The sequence below is a fragment of the Jaculus jaculus genome, chromosome 2, assembly GCF_020740685.1.
Source record: "Jaculus jaculus isolate mJacJac1 chromosome 2, mJacJac1.mat.Y.cur, whole genome shotgun sequence".
NCBI lineage: Eukaryota > Metazoa > Chordata > Mammalia > Rodentia > Dipodidae > Jaculus > Jaculus jaculus.
This window is the reverse complement of record NC_059103.1, coordinates 170,789,168-170,811,911: the sequence shown is the minus strand read 5'-3', so window position 1 is coordinate 170,811,911 and position 22,744 is coordinate 170,789,168. Positions and strand designations below refer to the sequence as shown.

The 22,744-nt window shown below is 41.9% G+C and overlaps 1 protein-coding gene across 1 annotated transcript in view; it reads right to left on the bottom strand.

Annotated features, from left to right (window-relative positions):
• Positions 1 to 22,744, bottom strand: part of Spag1 (sperm associated antigen 1) — a 74,323-nt gene that overhangs the window by 20,890 nt on the left and 30,689 nt on the right. The window contains exons 10-13 of the mRNA XM_045143391.1: positions 11,193 to 11,225; positions 7,903 to 8,214; positions 7,466 to 7,565; positions 2,518 to 2,670 (exon numbers count right to left, since the gene is read on the bottom strand). Of these exons, the coding sequence (XP_044999326.1) occupies positions 2,518 to 2,670; positions 7,466 to 7,565; positions 7,903 to 8,214; positions 11,193 to 11,225 (598 nt within the window). The remainder of the gene's footprint in view (positions 1 to 2,517; positions 2,671 to 7,465; positions 7,566 to 7,902; positions 8,215 to 11,192; positions 11,226 to 22,744) is intronic.

Sequence of the window (22,744 nt, the reverse complement as noted above, 5' to 3'; positions counted from 1 at the left end):
ATGTAGAAGAGGATGGTGACACAAAAACATGATCTCAGACATAGTCTGTAATGCAGCGACCTCACAGCATGAATTCTCACTGGGAAAATAACACAGCTGAGAGGGAAGCATGCCTATTACTAGGGAAAGTTTACTGTTACTGTTAAAGGTAAAAAGTTCAAGTAGTAGGTAACTATTAAGGAACTTAAAGCACATTTGGGGATTGTTTATAAAGGCTACTCATGGGCTAAAGAGATGGCTTAGCAGTTCAGGTGCTTTCCTGCGAAGGCTGAGGACACAGGTTCAATTACCCAGTACCCACGTAAGCCAGATGTACAAAGTGGTGCATGTGTCTATAGAGTTTGTCTGCAATGGCTAAAGGCCTTGGCATGCCCATTCTCTCTCTCAAATAAGTAAAATAAAAAATAAAGGCTAATCATGAAAGGAACTTAAAACATGAAAGAGAATATGAACTTGTCTACCTAGGAAAAGAGCAGAGAGGAATTAAGAGTTGCTGACACTCATGGAGAGGTGGCAGAGAATGTAGCTGACATTCCAGTTTCTAATAATAGAATGTGAATCTATGAGGAAAATATATGTAAGATTAATGAAATGTATCTACTGCTGGAAATCAGTGCTGTGCCAGGAAGGCAGGTGTAAAGTGGGTTAGAAGTTCAACTTTAAATCCCAAGAGTCACTAAACTGGAAGTTTTATCTCAACATATTTTATATTTTCAAAATGCATGATACATATTTCTCCCTTCAAACCATTCCACCCACCATCTGGCCACCTGAAATAACTTTTTTAAAATTATTTTTATTATTTATTTGTTTGTTTGAGAGAGTGATTGAGTGCATGCATGTGCCAGGGCCTCCAATTACTACAAATAAACTCCAGACACATATGACACCTTGTGCATCTGGCTTACATGGGGGTCCTGGGGAATTGAACCTGGGTCCTCTGGCTTTGCAGACAAGTGCCTTGAGTGGTAAGCCATCCCTCCAGCCATGAAATATCTTTTGTTCAGGCCCATCCTCTCTCTCAGAAGCGTTAGTTGACTCCTGAGGATGCTCATTTTTCCAACTATCTTGAGCACTGCCGGGTAGGATTGGAGCTATAGCTCCAAAAAAAAAAAAAAAAAAAAAAAAAAAAAAAAAAAAAGAAAGAAAGAAAGAAATAGAAAGGAAGGGAAAGGGAAAGGGAAAAGAAAAGAATAAAGCTGTCTGGTAGAGGGGCAAAGTAAAAAATAGTAATAATAAGCAAAGCTCCAAAACAACTTTCATTGCTGGAAAACACTCTCATTCTTTCAGACCTCTTCATTGAGGATGTCTGCCTTACAAGGTACTCCAACTATGAAGACGGACACACCAGCACAGGCTGTGGTGCAGTGCAGAAATACATGATAAGTTGGGCAAAAGGAACCGCAAAGTACTATACATAACTAGAAATGTTATCTAACACATAATGTTCTTATTTTACGTGAAAATGTATGAAGTCTGGGTACCAGGGCTAGAACCCAGGATCTTGTCCATGTGCATCACCAATGAACTACACTCCCAGCCTCAAAGTCTGGAAATTCTTGCCTCCACATTCTCTCTCTGGGGTAAGCTGGCATGGTTTTTTTTGGGGGGGTGAAGGGGGGAGGTTGGCTTTTTCAATGTAGGGTCTCACTCTAGCCCAGGTTGACCTGGAATTCACTATGGAGTCTTAGGGTGGCCTCAAACTTACGGTGATCCTCCTACCTCTTCCTCTCGAGTGCTGGGATTAAAAGTATGTGCCACCACACCTGGCTTTTTAAATTTTATTTTATTTTTTAAGGTTTTCATTAGATCCAAACTCTGCTATATTAACACGATGAAACTACTCTAAGGTGGGTGTTTCTTTACAAGGGCATATAAAGCAAGTGTCTAGCAGAAACAATAGATACAAAGCTGGGTGTGGTGGTACATGCCTTTTAATTGCACCACTTGGGAGGCAGAGGTAAGAGCATTGCTGTGAATTCGAGGCCAGCCTAAGACTACATAGTGAATTCCAGGTCAGCCCAGGCTAGAGCAAGAACCTATCTCAAAAAAGAAAAAAAGGAAACAAGGGAAACAACAGATAGGCTTCCCTGGTGCCAATGAGCATGTGCAAACCCTATGAGAAGATGCACACAGTAGTTCTTACTCTTTGGAACCTAGTCCTACAGTTAGTACTGCTTTATGACATCCATGAAAATACCTTCCTTACAACACTGATAATTTAAGCAACCCATACAAGCTACACCCTGTGCTACCAAGACAGATTAACTGGGCAGAAAAAAAGTGAATCAAGATATAAGTATAAAGGTGCCAAAGGACAACTCAGAAAAGTGTGAAGTGATTGTCAGAAATGAAATTAGAGAGACATGTGGGTTAGTGGAGTCAAAGGCAGCATCCATCATTCCTGGGAGTTAGTGAGAACATGCCTGCACTTTGGTCACTTTGGTATCATTCCAAGGTGGGAAATGATTCTGTTATAAACACCTGGATGCCAGATAGCTCCTCAGATTTGATTACCTGTTAATACTGTCATTTGCTAGCTGGACTCCACAATCTATCTGTAACACTGTTTTATAATCCACGTAAGCTTTCCTATACTGCTCTAAGGCTTCATAGGCCGTTGCTCGACGCAGAAGCGGTTTCATTGAGAATGGATGGAGTTCCAGAGCCCTGGAAGACAAGAAGAGTTCTTATCATTATCTTGGAAACGACTCTTTAATTTATACATAAATGAATATACACATGCAATTCTGAACTCTCAAATATGCACTCGTCAGACACTTCAACTTTGGGGACCTGGTAATATACCAGAAGAGCAAACCCAAAGTAGCAGAGCAATCCAGCCTTTGTAACTCCCGTGAACTCCATGCCCAAGCACGCTTCCTCTTGCCCCACTGTGACGTGAGTGCACCAGCCTCCCAGAGCGCCCTGGCAGAACCTGGAACACCCCCAGGCCTGGAGCAGGGTTTCAACAGAGTCACATTATTGAAAGGGTCAAAAGAAAATTCTTATAGGAGACATAAAGGGAAGAGAAAGGAAGGGAGGAGGGTACTTAATAGGTTGGTATTGTATATATGTAAGTACAATGATTGAGATGGGGAGGTAATATGATGGAGAATGGAATTTCAAAGGGGAAAGTGTTGGGGGGGAGGGAATTACCATGGGACTTTTTTTTATAATCATGGAAAATGCTAATAAAAATTAAAAAATAAATAAATTTTAAAAAAAAAAAAAAAGAAAATTCTTATTTGCACCCATGATTTAATAAGGTATCTTAATATTTAGCCACATAAACTTGCATAATGTCTTTAAATATCAGCTCTCTAAAATTTTCTACAACTTACTGTGATTTAACTGCTAAAAGGCACAGGGAATCAAGGAACTAAACATACAATGATATCTTTTAAGTCACAAATGTTCATCTTGCACTTTTTATCTAAGAAATACTGCCAATATCACTGAAGATACATCTCAAGGTGTCCTCTTTGGTTTTGTGTGAAATAACTACTTAAAGCTACCTCAGTACTTAATGTACTTGACTATATTCTGAAATATAGATACACTCAAAAGACTGTAGTTATGAATGAAACTGTTGTACTCTTGGTTTCAGTTTAGCTCATCTTGAGATAGAGTCTCACAATATATTGAGGCTGTTGCTGCCTCCCAAGTGCTAGGATGTTAAGTGTGCACCACCACTTCTGGCCTTAACAAAATCTTGGTCTTCACAAAGTCATCTTTGGCTCTACAGAAGTTCCTCCACACACAGATCCCATGCAGAGCCTGTGTCCTATATAATCCACCCCAGACTGCCCACACTGGCAGCTATAGTCTTTGTTAATGCTCATGTTATAAGCAGTTTCTGTACAACACATTCGAGTTGCCTCCGGGGAAACAAGCATGAGGACTGCCTGGGTTAACATTTGTTGTCCAACAGCCTTGCAGATCTTATTTAGCCCTGACTCCAGTGGCACGGCAAGGGGAAAGCATGGACGGAGTGCCTGGGATGTGCAGGGCAGTCATACTTCCTCCACCAAGCGCACAAAGAGCCTCTAATGTAAATATTTATGATGTGGGTGAGGATGTGGAGAGCTGTGTGGAGAATGTGCCCACGTGTCATGTCCTCAGCAGGGCTAGATATGTTCTCAGCCCTAGATCAATACCTTGCCATAAGAGACACTCAGCAGACACCTCCTGAGGGAACCCTCTGAATTATGCTTTTACACACACACACACATATGCATGCACACATATATACATGAACACATAAATACTGCAAATGAAGGAACTGAGTTGCCCGCCACTTGGACTCCTTCACAATTCTCCGTATCAAATAGACCTTCTTGCCACTGTAAATGAACTCCAGATGCATGTACCACTTTATGCATCTTGCCTTTACATGGGTACTGAGGAATTGAACCAAAGCGCTCAGGTTTTGCAAGTAAGCACCTTCAATCACTAAACCATCTCTACAGCCCTCAAATAGACTCAATTGTACATGGGGAAGCCCATCTGGACTCTGTGCTCTAGAAATAATTCTAGATTTGCCACTAAGACAGCTTCATGTCTCAGAAAATAATTACAATTGCACTCTGCCTCAGGTGGTGCGAATTGATTTTAATGACCATCATAGTGCTGAACTGTTTTCCAAAGTCCTACAGTAGATATGTGCTATTTTGTAATCAATAAATATTTTAAAAATAAAATCAAAATCAAATACAAATACTTGGGCCCTAGACAACAGACCCTTGGCATCCAAGGGTGGTACTTGTAGCGCCTGCTGCCTTAAATCTTCACTGTTGAGGCCAGAGATTGTAAGTGCATCCCTCTCACACCACTTGACCGCCTCCACTTCCCAACAGGCTTCCACTGTTTTTGGTGCTGCTGATCTAATCAAGGAGGCCCTGAACCAAGCTTGGAATCAAAAACAAAGGATGGAGCATTTAATTTTGGGCATTTACATGGGTGCTGGGCATCTGAACTCCCATCTTCACACTTGCCAGCCAAGAAGAGCTTTATCCACTGAGCCATCTCCACAGCCTCCCCTTTTATTGTTTGATTTTTCGAGATAGGATCTCACTCTGTAGCCCAGACCGGCCTGAAACTCACTGTGATCCTCCTTCCTCACGAAAAAGGTATACACCACCACTCCTGGCTCTCCTGCCCTTTTGATTACCCTGCCTGCACCTCTGGACCACTGGGGATTGCAGGTCTGTGACACCACTCTCAGTTTTTGTGGTGCTGGAGATCAACCCCAGGGCTTCCTTGTAGTACACAGGCAGTCTACCAACTGAGCTACATCCCTAGCCCTGGGGCTCCTTTTCGATGTCTGACTCTTGGTACCCCTTGTCTGGTAATGAGAGCTCAAAGACTTCTTCAAGGAGCAGGCTAATTAACTAAAATAAAAAGTGTTCTTAGGGCTGGAGGGATGGCTTAGCAGTTAAGGCGTTTGTCTGCAGAGCCAAAGGACCCAGGTTCAATTCCCCAGGACCCACATAAGCCAGTTGCACAAGGGGGCACAAGCGTGTGGAGTTCATTTGCAGTGGCTGCAGCCCTGGAGCACCCATTCTGTCTCTCTCTTTCCTTCTCCCTCTCTCTTTCCCTCTTTCTCTCTGTCAAATAAATAAATCAAAATAAAATATTTTTTAAAAGTGTACTTAAAATGCATGTAATATTTTGAGACTACAAAGATAGTCATATTGTTTGCTAATAGCTTATTCCTCATTCATACAAATTTAAATGCAATACATATTTGACCGTCACATGGCACATCATGTTTTCTTTGGCATTAAAACAAGTCTGGGAAGTCTTTGGAATAAAAGCATCCCATTGGGCACCATCTCCAATTCCCTCCTGCTGAGACTCACACATCAGGTATCAAAGAAAACACCTAAGTAGGTCGGCCTGGAGGGAGGTCAGCACTGACCAGCAGAGCCACATTCCTTGGCTTATAACACAGCTCTATCTAAGGATACCTTCCCTGAACCTACACCCACAGGCCCTTCCCAGCAGGCCATCTTCTGCTCTCCCCATGACCAGCCCCCATTCTAGCTTCTCTGATCACCCATGTTGGAATCCTATCTTAGGTTTCCTCTTCAGTGATGTGTTAGAAACAGACACTTGCCCTGAAAGGATGGTGGTTGTCAATCACAACTTGCCTATCTCACATATTCACATGGTTGTCTCATTTAGCTATAGGAAGTGGTAAATATTTAACAACAGGCTCTCTGGGAAAAGAGCCCAGACTTGTGGCATCTGCTTGTTTGGTACTCAAACCATGACAGATTCCCAGCTACCAACTTGATGTCAACTAGCACACAAAATCCTGAAAATGCAACAGTTAGTTCACAGGAGTCAAGAAGCCAAACCAAAACCAAATAAAAAAAAAAAAAAATGTGTTAACTCTGAATGTATATAAAAAAAAAAGTACTAGTGCCTCAAAGGTTTTTTTTTTTTTAAACTGTTGGCACATATACTAATTAGCAAGCTTTATTTACATCATTAAAGTGACCATGTCAGTTAAAGAAATAAATTGTTCACCTAACAAACAGTGCCTGTGTATGGGCTTCTGAGAGTGAAAAGAGGTGATAATTATTAATTACATAAAACAACAGGAGGAAACCAGGACTGTGTCAGTCAAACCAGGACATGATTTCTTAATTGCTTTAGATGTGCTAATGGTAACTTCTTGCCAAAGGGCTTCTGAAGCACGTTCATTACTTAATGGCAAAAGAAAACAATGTGTTTTATTCATGCACATATATTCATCCAGCCTAGCAGGTAAGCACCTGGGCACCAGCAGCGACTACTGTGTCTCCAAAGAGCCAAACCTGAGTAGGAGATTAAACTCACTGCAGTGAACGACCTAAGGACTTGCAGGTGCAACCAAGGGTTGCAACAGATGTCATAACCCTGCACATGACACAGAATGGGGGTGGGGATCCTAGGGGAGCCAGGCTGGCAGACAGGCAGTTTTTTTTAAAGCAAAGATGTGCAGTGGGCACACCTGTACTGCAGAAGGATGCTCAGGGCTCGGAGAACAGGGTGCTGAGTGGAAGAAAGGGGTCCAGCCACTAAAGGGAGGTAGAAAGCTTGTTTGGGGAGAAAGCTAGTGCCAAAAGAGGATATCTGGAAGAAACACCGAGGCATTATCAGCTTGCTGGAAGTAATCTAAGCAGAATAATGGTTCATATAAAATGATTCTAACCCCACAGTAGACTGGGGTAGTTATTAGGCCTCTCCAGTATCAAGAGTCATAGGGGTAAAAGGAACAAATTCAGGTGGGAGCAGAGAAATGAAAAAGACTTGCTTAATTTTCTACAGCTGTCATGTGTAGGAAAGGGAAGGATTTATGATTTTTATACATTACTTAAGATTCCTTAGCCTGTCTTGGAGAACGCAGAAAAACTTGGTAGGATATGTAGTACTGCATTCATCACATTGAAATCATAATGGTTTCTTGACAAACCTGTTACAGTCTTGGATGCAGCCGCTGCAGTTTCCATCTTTGAGGTAACATGCTGCTCTATTTGAATATAAGATACTTAGATCATCTGCACTTTCACTTCCTAAAATCACATTGAATTAAATACGGTTAGCATCCAGTAGCAAAATCACAGTTCAACCAGAATTACTCGACTGCGGTGGGTCTCGGGGAGGGAGGGGGCACTGCAGTCCCACAGTCCAGGCACTGTCCACCCCGGGAAGGCAGGCCGGGCAGGGACCGTGCAATCGGGCCGGCCGGGCACATGCTCGGCATTCCGAGGTATTGCTCGCATAGGTCGAGTCACCCAGTGCCCTTAGTCAGCGGCAAGGAATGCGGGGCCGGGGCCGGGGCCGGGGCCGGGCGGCCACCCCGGCGGGCCCGCAGGCTCTGGGCTCGGGGACGCCGCGGACGCTCCCTACCTGCGGGCTCGAGCCGCGCGATCGCCGCCGAGTACTTGGCGGCCGCCTCGGCGAACCGCCCGTTCTGGAACAGCTCGTTGCCCTGGGTCTTCAGGCCGCCGGGGCCGAGCGGGGCGGCGGGGGGCGCGCTGGCCGGGGCCGGGTCCCCGGAGCCCGGCTCGCCGGCCGTGGCCGTGGCCCGCGGCCCGCCCCGCTTGTCCGCGCGGGCCCCGGGCGCCCGGCCCCGCCGCGCCGCGCCCTTCAGCGGCCGCTTGCCGCCCTCGCCTCGGCCCATCAGCTTCTTCTGGATGTTGCCCATGGCGCGCGGGGCCGCTGTGGGGACGAGGACGCGGGAAGTGAGGGCATCGCCCGGACGCCCCGCGCGCCCAGGCCCGCGGCGCAGGGGGGCGGGCTCGCGGGGAAGCCGGCGGCGCCGCCCCGCAGGCGGGGCCCACGCTCCGGCCTCCCCGCCGCCGCCGCCGCCGAGTGGGCGTCCTCCCCGCCAGCCCGGGAGTCCCCTCGAAGACGCACCCTTTAGGAATGAATGAATGAATGAATGAATGAATGAATGAATGAATGAATGAATGAATGAATGAATGAAGGTACTAGAAGGATTTGATTTCACAAAAACTAAGGCACTTTCCCCTTATTTTTAAAGAACTGGGAGAAAATAGTCATATGAAAGTAAAAATACTGTCAAAATGACCTTTAATTTATTTCAAAATGAATTTCGCAGGCACATAAAATAGACATCTAATTCCAAAGCTTAAGAGAACCTTAAAAATAGCAAGTTCCCCAGCCATGGCCAAGCATAGTGGCACCTGCCTATAATCCCAGCACACGGGGACAAGCAGAGGCGGAGAATATGGAAAGTTCGAGACCAGCCTGGACTCCGTGAAGGAGAACTGTCTCAAAAAACAAAGAACAGGCTGAGTGGAGCACGCTTTAATCCCAGCACTGGAGAGGCAGAAGTTGGAGGATCACCATGAGTTTGAGTTTACTCTGAGAGTGAATTCCAAATCATCTTGGGCTAGAGCTAGACCCTACCTCAAAAAACAAACAAAAGGGCTGAAGATGGCTTACCGGCTAAGGCACTTGCCTGCAAAGCCAAAGGACCTAGGTTACACTCCCCAGGACCCATGTAAGCCAGATGCACAAAAGTGGCTCATGCATCTGGAGTCTGATTGCAGCTGCTTGGAGGCCCTGGCACACTGATTCTCTATTTACGCACCCCCCTCAAATAAATAAATAAGCATTTTCAAAAAAACAAAGAATAGGGGCTGTAGGCTTGGTGGTAAAGGCGTTTGCCTGCAAAGCCAAAGGACCCAGGTTCAATTTTCCAGGACCCATGTTAGCCAGAGGCACAAGGGGACACACGCATCTAGAGTTCGTTTGCAGTGGCTGGAGGCCCTGGCGCACCCATTCATTCTCTGTCTCCCTCTTTCTCTGTCAAATAAGTAAATATTTTTTTAAAAACCAGGAGTTTGTTTGCAGTGGCTAGAGGCCCTGGTGCACCCATTCTCTCTCTCCTTCTCTCTGCCTCTTTCTCCCCCGCTCCCTCCCTCCCTCTCCCTCCCTCTCTCTCTCTCTCTCAAATAAATAAAGTTTAAAAATATGTTTTTTTAAAAAGTTCCAAGTACCAGTCACTTGAATTTTTAAATGTTAACGTGATGTACAGTTTAACAGTGAATGTCTTATCAATATCTAAAACAAAGCAACTAATCATCCAAATCACTCTGAGAGACTTAAATATCAGATTTCTATGAGGTGCCGTAACAATTTCTAATCTGATTTTTCAAGGCTACATTTTTCATCCAAATTCATGAATGGTAAGTTAGCCTAGATCTGAAGGGCAAGAGGGAAAATCATAATTATCTAAAGTTATCTGAGTGAAAGCCAGTGGATGATGATCACCTTTCCACCAGCAGAGTCTGAAGACATATTAATTACAGGGTCTTTATGAGACATGGTCTCCCACTGTGTCCACGTATCTCTCAACCCTACAGCGGCAATCCTTCTGCCCAAGTGCCCCAGTGCTGTGGATTACCTGTGTGAGCCACTATGCTTGGCTAGAACAGTTTTCAAAGCAACAGGATAATGCTAATGACCTATCTGAATGACCAAACCAAAGAAGCTCAATTATTTGACAATAGAAAAGGTTCTGTTACAGAAATAAATCACCAGATTAGACCTACTAGGAGCAGTGAGTACGGCTCCTTTCCACTGGATTCTGCTACTCAAGACCTCACCCCGAGGGCTGCCCAGCCCAAGACCCAACAGAAAGAGAAAATTCACAGGATGTGGAAAGGAAAGGATCCAGACACCATGCCTGAATGTTTTCTCAAACAAGAGTTTGCACACAAAACACCTGTCTTGACCGCCTGGTGGTCTGCACATAGTAAGGATTCCTTCAACCTTTTCTGACCTGTGTTTTTTATTTCATTGGCCATTAAACTTGTACAATGGACTTCATGAACTACCTTCTTATCTCATTTACTAAAGAAAAGTTCTTTAGATAAAAATAAGTACACCAAGAGCTGGACGTGGTGGCACACACCTTTAACCCCAGCACTCAGGAGGCAGAGGTAGGAGGATCCCTGTGAGTTTGAGGCCAGCCTAAAACTACAGAGTGAGTTCCAGGTCAGCCTGGGCTAGAGTGAGACACTTAAAAAAAAAAAAGAAAGAGAAAAAGTACACCAAAAGATTTTTACTTCATCTTTAAACCCTTTAAACAATGTAACTTCAAAAGACACATATAAAGCTATTAAATGAAACTATCTTGAGAAGCCAGCTCTACACTTGGGTGTGTACAGCTTTTTCTTGGGTTTCTCTTTCCCTCTCCCCAATCCCTGTCCCCTGTCTTCCCCTCCCCTCTCCTCTCCTCCCTTTCTCTCTTTCTTTTCCTTTTGGCACCTGTGTTTAAATCTATATTAACACCTTTTCTTCATACTCATCCTGAAATTCTTATGTGAGGTTTAAGTCAGGAATCCCAGCTTCACCTGAGTCGGGGGCAATGAAGAGAATTCTTCAGGGCACAGCTGTGTCACTGAACTCCCCTGGGGCTGCTGGCATGTCCGCAGAAACATCCAAATAGCTAAAGCTGATTTAGAACTCAGTATAGGCCAAGACCATTACACGTGTTACCGTGAATCCTCGTACCAAGTATTAACATTCACACTTCACAGTTGAGGCAAGAGACACAAGGAATTAGATCAAGTTCAGGGAGCTAGAAAGCAGTGTAACTGGGATTTTAAATATTCCTGGAAAGTGTAGGCAGTCCTTGGAAAGGTAAGCAGAAGGACCTGTGAGGCCTGCTGAGGGGCTGTGGATGGGATCACTGGGTCCTTGGAAGGATAACCAGAGTAGAAATCTCCAGTGTGGATGGAAGAATGAGTAGAAATGACAAAAAAAAAACAGGGAAGAAGCAGCCAACAATAACCAAAGTCTAAAGGAATGGCCAGTAGTGTGGACTTGGATCAGGTGGTTTGAGTAGTTGGGACATGCGAAAATTCTCAACAAAATACTAACAAGCCAAGCTGGGCATGGTGGCACACATCTTTAATCCCAGCACTTTGGAGGCAGAGGTAGGAGGATCACTGTGAGTTCAAGGACACCCTCAAGCCACATAGTGAATTCCAGGTCAGCCTGGGCTACAGCAAAACCCTACCTCAAAAAAAAAAAAAAAAAACCCTAATACACACACACACACACACACACCTGATTGAAAGGCATACTAAAAGGATAACACATCATGACCAAATGGTGTTTATCTTAGATACAAAGGTACCTACAAAGGTAGTTCAATATTAGAAAGCTAGCCAGGTGTGGTGGTGCACGCCTTTAATCCCGGAACTCAGGAGGCAGAGGTAGGAGGATCACTGTGAGTTTCAACAGCACCCTGAGACAGCAGCCTGGGCTAGAGCAAGATCGTACCTCAAAAAAAAATTACAAAGTCAATCAGTGTCAAGCCTAGTGTGGGAGCACACACCTATAATCCCAGCAAGGAAGAGGCAAGTAGATCAAGTTTGAGGCCAGCCTTCACTATAAGACCCCGTGTCAACAACAAAAAGCCAATATATAATATTAGCAGAAGAAAGAGAGGGGACACTTCATGATCATCACTGTTGATGCTGAAAAGGTATTTGACACCTGGCAAACTAAGGCAGGATATTACAAAGAGAGAACTCTAAAATCAAAAGGCAGACAATAACAAATATGGCAAGAAACTGGAGTCAGATGTTGTGCTGCATGCCTCTGTGGTGCTTGAGAGACTAGGGGAAGAGGATCATGTATTCAAGGCCAACCTGGGCTACAATGAGTTTGGGTCAGCCTGAGGTACAGAATGAAACTCTGTCCAAAAGCAAGTTGCATTTGTATATGAAACATAATGAATAGTCAAATCCATAAAATCAAAGCAGATTGGTAACTAGGAATGTAGCAAGGGATGAAAAGGGAATTACTGCTAATGGGTATGGGACTTCTTTGGAGGATGATAAAAATGTCTTGGAATTAGTGGTAATACTTGTATAGCCTTATAAATATACTAAAATCTATTGAATTTGTTTTTTGTTGGTTTGTTTATTTGCTTTCAAGATAGGGTCTTACTGTAGCCCAGACTGACCTAGGACTCACTTTGTAGTCCCTCAAACTCACAGTGATCCTCTTACCTCTGCCTTCAGAGTGCTAGGATTAAAAGCATGTGCCACCACGCCTAGCTAAAATCTACTGAATTTTAAAAGGATGAATTGTATCAATAGTTTTTAATATTCTATTTATTATTTATTTGCAAGCAGAGAGAAATACAGAATGAATGGGTGCGCCAGAGCCTCCTGCCATTGCAAACAGAACTCCAGATGCATGAGCCACTTTTGCATCTGGGTTTACATGGGTACTGGGGACTAGAGCACAGGCCATCAGGTTTTACAAACAAGCGCCTTAACCAGTGAGCCATCTCTGCAGCCCCATGTCAGTGTTTTGAAAAAGAGTTTTCTCTTTAAAACAGAGTACATTGTGCCTGGCATGGAGGCACACGCCTTTAATCCCAGCACTCTGGAGGCAGAGATAGAAGATAGAACCATGAGTTTGAGGCCACCCTGAGGCTACATAGTGAATTCCAAGTCAGCCTGAGCTAGACTGAGACCCTACCTTGAAATAAAAAAAAATAAAAAAAAAAAACACCAAAGACTTCATTTTCCTCCCATTTGGCCAATTTGGTAGGAAAAAAAAAAATTACAAAATAATTTTCATTTTTATGTTTCGTTAGCTATTTGTCTATTTGTATTCTTCACCCACTTTGTAATGACTCTTTTTCTCACTGTTTTGTAAAAATTGTTTATAAGGTTATTAGCCCTTTGCCATTTTCCTAGTTTGGAGTTTGCCTTTCAGGTTTTTTTATGCTACCTAATATATATGGGTTTCATATATCTATATATCAGAATTATTTATCTTTCTCCTTATGGTTTTGTATATGATCCTAGGATTTAGAGATCTTTGCCTCCCACCTCCCAATCCTCCCAATTCTAGGGCACAAGAAATATTTATATGCTATTTTTCTGTTTGTGAGTGACTTTGACTTGATTATATTTCACTTTCAAATGGGGAATGGGCAACAACTCTATGAGGAAAGCTACAGGTTCACTTTGGTTGCATGTTTGTTTATTGTTTTGAAACAGTGTCTCATGTAGCCCAAGATGGCTTTGACCTTGAACTCCTGATCCTCACGCTTTACCGCCCAGGCGCACCAACCACCACGCCTGGCTTCCATGCTCACCCTCCTCTGACTGTAACAGATGGAGGGAGGGAGTGGCAGTTTCTGACAGTACATTTGTATGATGACAACTACTTCTAAATGATCCTATTAGGGAAGACAAAGCACACATAGATGGGGAGCTTCTGAGAGACAGTCCAGGGACACAAATCCCTAAATCTAATCAGTCTGGCAAACAGCAAGTGTGTCTTAATACTGGTCCTGGGAAGGATAGGTGGAAAGACAGGTGAAGAACGCCCAGCAACTGCCTTTTCTCAGTAGCTGTAGGGGCTGAACTGACTCCCGAATAGCTTATATTGAATTCCATCTGGATGAACTGACCCGGGGCCACCCCAAGTGCAGCTCGTAAGGGAGCAGGGACATCAGCCAAGATTACAAAACACTAATTGCTACATTTTTCCCCGATCCTCAAAACTCCCTGGAACATATCCCATAATGAGGAAGAAGTCTTTCTTAGAAAGTCCTGGGGTGGGGAGTAGCGTGGCAATGATTCTAACTTGATAATGCCCTTGTAGGTTGTAGCATTATTTTCTTTTGGGGGGGCGGGGCTGGGGGCTTCGAGGTAGGGTCTCACTCTAGCTCAGGCTGACCTGGAATTCACTCAGTAATCTCAGGGTGGCCTCGAACTCACGGTGATCCTCCTACCTCTGCTTCCTGGGTGCTGGGATTAAAGGCATGTGTCACCACGCCTAGATAGTTGTAACATTATTTTCGTAAACACAGTTTGGATTGCTTCTCTCATGTTCAAGATTTGGGGACCTTTTCTTTTTAATTAATTAATTATTTTTTTATCTTTTTTTCTTTTTGAGGCAAGGTCTTGCTCTGGCCCAGATTGACCTGGAACTCATTCTGTAGCTCAAGCTGGCCTTGAATTCACAATGATCCTTCTACCTCAGCTCCCAAGTGCCAGAATTAAAGGCATAAGCCACCAAACATGGGCCAGGACTTAGGTGCCATCCAGCAATGTAACTTGGCTGAGGTAAGCATAAATGAGATAAGTTGCTTTCCTTTCATCTTAGGATGAAAGAGTTCTTTTGCATTTCCAGGTATTTAGACAACTGCATCTTTGTTTGCTTTCCTGATGAAGGAAACTCACTGGTCTTAAAATTTACGTTTTTCTACCGAGCCATTTTTTTTCTGAATCTTACATATTTTGTCCATTCTCTAATCTACAAATAATCATGGGATGGGCACTGAATGAAAGGGCCAGAAAAAGTTCTAGCTGTCTAGAGGCCTGCATGGGATTATTGCTTCTCTATAACATTCACTTTAGAGTTGTGGCCAGCCTCAGCCAGAAGCATTTTACCCATCTGTTACTTAATGCTACACCAATGTGGTTTCCATACTGCAGTGGTTATAATGTGCACCTACTACCATCTTGATTCATATTTCGAATCACAGAAGTAGTACAAAGCTCAATGGTAGAACATATGCCTAACCCATGAGGCCCTGAGCTCAGTCCTTAAATATACACACATCACATACACATACACACAGAGAGAAATAAATCTATTCTAGAAATAGAAAGCCTCTATAATGAAAACTTTAAAACACCCAAGAGAGAAACTGAAGAAAACATCAGAATATGGAATGGTCAGATTGGAACACTCAATATTATGAAAATGGCTATTACACCAAAAGCAATTTACAGATTCAATGCAACCCTTGTCAAAATTGCTAAACCATCTCTCCAGCCCTGAGACTAGACATCTTTAAGAGACCACATTATTTGGTTACTAACCTGTCAGACTTACTAGACTATTACACTGACTTTTCTGTCTTTCCAAATGTAACTTGTTCGTATTTTAGTAATTTTGAACACCAAAGTGCTCATATATAACAAACATTATATGCAAGTTTAAAGACTCTCAACAAGGGAAATAGGACACTTATTTAATAATGAGAAAGGACATTTATCAAAAGCTAATATCAAGTTTAATAATAAAAGACTAAGTGCTTATCCTCTAATGACAGAGGTATATCCATTCTCACCATGCCTATTTAATGTTATATTCCCTCGTCAGTAAAATAAATCGAGGAGAAAAAGAGATGTACAAGTGGAAATGAAAAAAGGAAAACCATCCTTATTGCAGATAACATAATTGTCTATGAAGAAAATTCCAAAAAATTTACAAAAGGGATTCTTGAACACATAAGTGAATTACCAGGATGGTAAGATTCAACATCAACATGCCAACATACAAACTGATCAATCATATTTCTATGCCAAAAAACCTGAAATTATTATTTTTTTTTGTTTGTTTTTCAAGGTAGGATCTCACTCTAGGCCAGGCTGACCTGAACAACTGAATTTTTAAATTGATGAAATATTTAAAAAAAAACTAAACTATCCAGAAAATTTAAAGGTGAATATAAATTTTTCAATGCATGTATAGTATGGATATTTTGCAAGCAACAAAATGAGGGCTGCAGAGAGGGCTCAGTGAACAGAGTGCTTGCTCTATAAGCATAAAGACCTGAGTTCAGATCCCCACAACTCAAATAAGACTCTAAGTACAGTATCAAGGGCTGTAAGCCTTCCTACAACAAGAAGGGAGGCAGCAGTAAGCACTTCTTTTAATGTTCACACCCTTATATTAATGCTACTCTCACTTTTGGTAGATAATCTTCTCTTTTCAGATGGCAGTGACCTTGGGATGACTCAGAAGGCACCATGGTGCTGGGAAGAAGTGACAGGAGTGCTCAGCACAACAACATCTCTATCACACCTTCCAAGGCTCAGGGTCTATTGCGGAAGAGGTGGTGGAAAGAATGTAAGAGCCAAAGGAAGGGTAGAACTCCTTACAACATGGTCCCCCCCAGACACAAAATGGCCTGGATATCCATGACCTCACAGTGACTGATACTACATACACAAGACCATCATAATAGAAAGAAAAGATCATGACATCAAAATAAAAGAGAGACTGATTGAGAGGGGAAAGGGATATGATGGAGAATAGAGTTTCAAAGGGGAAAGCAGGGGAAGGAAGGGTATTACCATAGTATATTTTTAGAATCATGGAAGTTATTAATAAAAATTTGAAAAGAAAAAAAATAAAAGACTGATTGAGATGGGGAGGGGATATGATGGAGAATGGAGTTTCAAAGGGGAAAGGTGGGGGGGAGAAGGAGGGTATTACCATGGGATATTTTTTATAATCATGGAAGTTGTTAATAAAAAAGAATTTGAAAAGAAAAAAAAGATGGGAGGCAACAACAGGAAAATCCAAGAAGCTCCAGAGACAGCCAGCCTGGCATCCACAGCAGTGAAGAACAGAAAAGCCCTGCTTCCAATAAGGTGAAAGCCAGGACTGACAAATGCAGGGTTGTCTCTGACCTCCACGTGCACACTGTGATATGCACATTTCTGCACTCACATATAGGAACACACATATACTCACATAATTTGGAAAAAAAAAAAAAAAACACAAAATAGACTTCTGGGTAAGATGGTGGCACAGGAGCCACACCAAACCAGCCTAGTGAGGAACTTAAGCAAAACCACAGGTATATAGGTTTTTTTTTTGTTTTTTTTAAATTTTTTATTATTTATTTATTTATTTGAGAGTGACAGACACAGAGAGAAAGACAGATAGAGGGAGAGAGAGAGAATGGGCGCGCCAGGGCTTCCAGCCTCTGCAAACGAACTCCAGACGCGTGCGCCCCCTTGTGCATCTGGCTAACGTGGGACCTGGGGAGCCGAGCCTTGAACCGGGGTCCTTAGGCTTCACAGGCGAGCGCTTAACCACTAAGCCATCTCTCCAGCCCGTATATAGGTTTTTATTAGTCATAGCAGAGAAGCAGGAGAGACTAACATCCACCAGAAAGGAGGAAAATGGCCAGAATCCCACTGAGGTGCTTGCGGCCCCAATCCATGCAATGCACGCATCTGCCCAGTGCTGCCCCACTTGGCTCTGAGCTGCAAGAGCAGAGACCAAACAAGGGGATTTTCCAACCTCATGAGCCTCCTTGCAAAGTCAAGAAACCTGAAGAGGAGACAGTGGAGATCAGCTAAGAAGCTGCTGAAAGGGATATAAGTGGGACCAGCTGAGCAGTTCCAGTACAACTCCAGGCTTCCTGCACTTTCCCATCCCCCAGCCACCAGAACAGCGAACATCCAGAGACCGCATTCAGCCCCCAGCGGCAGGGCATCCAGCACAGCTGATCAGAACACCAGCTCCACAGCACAACATGGAGGGATCAAGGTGGGCACTCAGCATTGGTGAGACTGGAAGCCACCCCGAAAGGTAACAAGGCCAACTGACAAAAAAGCAGGTACATGGGCCTACGCTGGAAATGCTAATCTCTCTTTCCATGTCAGGGCAGGTTATGGGTTACATATTCTTGATTGGCTTTACCATTCTCAACTAAGCTAATATTTGTTGACTACTGTAGCCTTTGATGCTTTCATATTTATAGGGCCTTTGTCTTTTGCTTCTGTCATTATTAGAAGCAGGGTCTGATTCAGATCCAGGCTGACCTGGAACCCAATTCAGAACAGACATCTCAACCAGCTAATAGGATTAAGGGTACAGAGTAACATACACCCTTAGAGATTTTGGCTTATAAAAAAAAGGCTATCTGTTTGTTTTAATCCCCACAATTATATACTCTGTGCTGGTTTTTATTGAATGTGTGTATTGCTCAGTTGAAGTTTAGAATTTGCCAGTAAATTGTTCCTCCCAGCCCACTACAATACTTGAATATCAGGCAAACTCAACAGCTCAGATTACTTCTGTGGGTAGATTTGGGTACAACAGCTACACATGGCACCTTAAACTCATATCCTGAAGGCGTATAAAGTTGGAGCTCCACATCTAAGAACATTGCAGATAAGTAGAAAACCCAAGCATCAAATCAACTCAGGATGCAAGAGTTGCTACATTATAATACAAGAAACACAAAGAATCAAGACAATGTAATCCTACCAAAAATTATAAAGCCATCAGAAATGACCCCCAATGAGAATGTTTTAGATGAAATGCCTGAAAGAGATTTCAAAAAAATGATTTGATCTATATTCAAAGAAATCAAAGGAATCAGAGAAGAAAACAAAAGCAATTAAAGAAGAAAACAGGCTCTTGAAAAAGAACACAGGAAACCAGCTTAATGAAATAAGGAGGTCATTACAAGACATGAGTAAGGAAATAGAAATACTGAAGAAAAACCAGGTAGAAATTCTAGCACTGAAAAGCACAGTCAGTCAAATAAAAAACTCTATGGTGGAAAGTCTCATCAGTAGAATGGATGGAGAGAACAGCATATCTAAAGTAGAAGACCAGGTGGCAGACTTAATACAGTTCAACAAAGAAAAATGCAAGCTAATAGGAAGGTATGAATGGGAAGGGAATTTCAAGATATCCAGGACACTATGAAGAGATCAAACATAAGAATTCAGGGTATAGTACAAGGGGAAGAATTTCACTCCAAAGGCATAGTAGGCATTTTCAACCAAATTATAGAAGAAAAATTTCCCCAAATTTGGAAAGAAATGCCAGTGCAGATACAGGAAGCCTTTAGAACACCAAACAGACAAAACCTGGAAAGAACCTCTCCTCACCATGTTATAATTAAACTACTAAACATGTAAGCCAAAGAAAATATATTGAAAGCAGAGAGAAGAAGCAAGTCATCTACCAAGCAAGTCCATCAGAATAGCAGCAGATTACTCAACACAAACTTTAAAAGCCAGAAAAGGTTGGAATGGTGTATTCCAAGTTCTGAAAGATAACAACTGTCAGCCAAGATTACTTTATCCTGCAAAGCTATCTATCCAAACTGATGGAAAAACAAAGACATCCCACAACAAAAACAGGCTAAAGGAATTTATGACAACTAAGTCAGCTCTCCAGAAAATATGTGAAGGAATACGTCACACTGAAGAGAAAGCAAAACACACACATGAGGAAATAGGTAAAAATAAAACATACTCAAATAACAGTTAAAGCTAGCAAGTAAAGGGAAAACAGGAAGCACTACAAAATAAGAAGAATGGAGAGAATAAATATATCCCTTTCAATAATAACTCTTAATATCAATGGCCTCAGTGCCCCAAACAAACGACACAGGATTGCAGACTGGATTAAAAGGCAGGATCGTGCCATTTGTTGCCTCCAGAAACTCATGTCTCAAAAAAAGATAAACACTGTCTTAGGATGAAAAGATAGAAAATGGTATTTCAAGTAAATGGGCCTAGGAAACAAGAAGCGGTTGCTATCCTAATATGTGACAGGATACACTTAAACCAACATTAGTGAGGAAAGATAAAGAAGGTCACTTTATACTGATTAAAGGAACACAACAACAGGAGGACATTACAATCCTAAACATATACGCACCTAACATAGGGCATCCCAATTTCATCAAACAAACACTATTAGACTTTAGGTCACAGATGACACCAAACACAATTGTAGTGGGTGACTTCAATACCCTACTCTCATCAATTGACGGGTCATCCCAGCAAAAATAAATAAATAAACAGAGAGACATCTGGATTAAATGATGTCATGGAACTAATAGACCTAACAGATATCAACAGAACATTTCATACAAATGCTGCAGAATATATATTTTTCTCATCAGCATATGGAACATTGTCTAAAATAGACCACATATTAGGACACAAAGCAAATCTTAACAAATACAGGAAAATTGAAATAATCCCTTGTACTCTATCTGACCACAATGGGATTCAACTATAAATCAGCAATAAGAAAAACTACAGAGCATATACAAATTCATGGTGGCTAAATAGTACACTATTGAATGATGAATGGGTCACTGAAGAAATCAAGAAGGAAATCAATAAATTCACAGAATCAAATGATGATGAGAATGAAACATATCAAAACCTTTGGGACACAATGAAGGTAGTCATAAGAGGGAAATTTATAGCTCTAAGTGTCTATACTAAGAAATTAGAGAGTTCACAAGTAACCAATTTAAAGCTTCACCTTAAGGCATTGGAAAAAGAAGAACAAGGCAAACTGAAAATAAGTAGACAGGAAGAAATAATAAAGAGAGCAGAAATTGATGAAACAGAAACCAAAAAACAATCCAAAGAATCTATGAAACAAAGAGTTGGTACTTTGAAAGGATAAACAAGACTGATAAACCCTTAGCAAATCTGACCAGAAGACAGAGAAAATAGACAAAAATTAAATTAGAATATGAAAATAAAATTAGAGATGAAAAAGGTACCATTATAATAGATACCAAAGAAATTCAGAAAGTCATAAGGACACACTTGAAGAATATATATGCCTCTAAGTTTGGAAATCTGAAAGAAATGGATGATTTTCTTGATTCCTATGACCTACCAAAATTAAACCAAGATTAGATAAACCAATCAAATAGACCTATTACAGGTACGGAGATCCAAGCAGTTATAAAAAGTTTCCCAAGGGGAAAAAGTCCAGACTCAGATGGATACACTGGTGAATTTTACCAGACCTTCATGGAAGAACTAACACCACTGCTTCTCAGAAATAGAAAAAACAATCCTAAAATTCATTTAAAAGCACACACACACACACACACACACACACACACACACAAACCACAAATAGCCAAAACAATTTTGAGCAACAGCAATAAGGCTGGTGGTATTACCACACCGGATTTTCAGCTATATTATAAAGGTATAGTAACAAAAACTATGTACTGGTACAAAGACAGACAAGTAGATCAATAGAACAGAATAGAGGACCCAGATGTTAAACCAGGTAGCTACAGTCATCTGATTTTTGACAAAAATACCAAAATATTCATTGGAGGACAGACAGTCTCTTCAGCAAGTGGTGCTGGGAAAACTGGATATCTATATGCAGAAAAATGAAAATAGACCCTTGTCTTTCTCTATGTCCAAGAATCAAGTCCAAATGGATCAGGGACCTTAATATCAGACCTAAAACTCTGAAATTGTTAGAGGAAAAGGTAGGGGAACCCTCCAACACATTGGCATAGGTAATGACTTTCTACACATAACTTCAATTGCTTAGGAAATAAAACCACTAATCAACCACTGGGATCTCATGAAATTACAAAGTTTTTGTACAGCAAAGGACACTGTGAATAGAGCAAAGAAACAACCTACAGAATGGGAAAAAATCTTTGCCAGCTATATATCTCACAGAGGATTAATATCCAGAATATACAAAGAACTCAAAATCAAAATAATAAGAAATCAAACAACCCAATTAAAAAATGGGCTATGGAACTAAATAGAGATGGGATATAAACATCTAAAAAAAGTGTTCTTCATCTTTATCCATCAGGGAAATGCAAATTAAAACTACTTTGAGATTTCATCTCACTCCTGTCAGAATGGCTATCATCAAGAAAACAAATGATAATAAATGTTGGTGAGAATGTGGAAAAGGGGAACCCTTCTGCACTGTTGGTGGGAATGTAATCTAGTGCAGTCATTGTGGAAATCAGTGTGAAGGTTTTTGAGACAGCTAAAAATAGATTTGCCATATGATCCAGCTATAGCACTCCTAGGCATATATCCTAATGACTCTTCTCACTACATTAGAGATACTTGCACAACCATGTTTATTGCTGCTCTATTCACAATAGCGAGGAAATGGAACCAGCCTAGATGTCCCTCAACAGGTGAATGGATAATAAAAGTGGGTACATTTACACAAAGAAGTTCTATTCAGCAGTAAAGAAAAATGAAATCATGAAATTTGCAAGGAAATGGATGGATCTGGAAAGGATTAAACTAAATGAGGAAACCCAGGCCAAAAATGTTAAATGTAAATGTCGCATGTTCTCTCTCATCTGTGGATCCTAGCTACAAGTGTTTAGATTTGTGTGAGCTAGAACCAAAAAAAAAAAAAAAAATCAGTACCAGAGGCCAATAAGCTAGAAAAAGACTATAAGGCAGGGAGGAGAAGGAAGGACTGGAACAGGGGCTGGAAGATGGCTCAGCAAGTAAGAGCACTTGCCATGCAAGCATGAGGCCTGAGTTCAATTCCCATCATCTACATAACAAGCTGGGTGTGGCATGCACACCTGTAACCCTGATCCTGTAGGAGACAGGGGTGGAGACCTTTGGGGCTTGCAGGTGAGCCAGTCTGACAG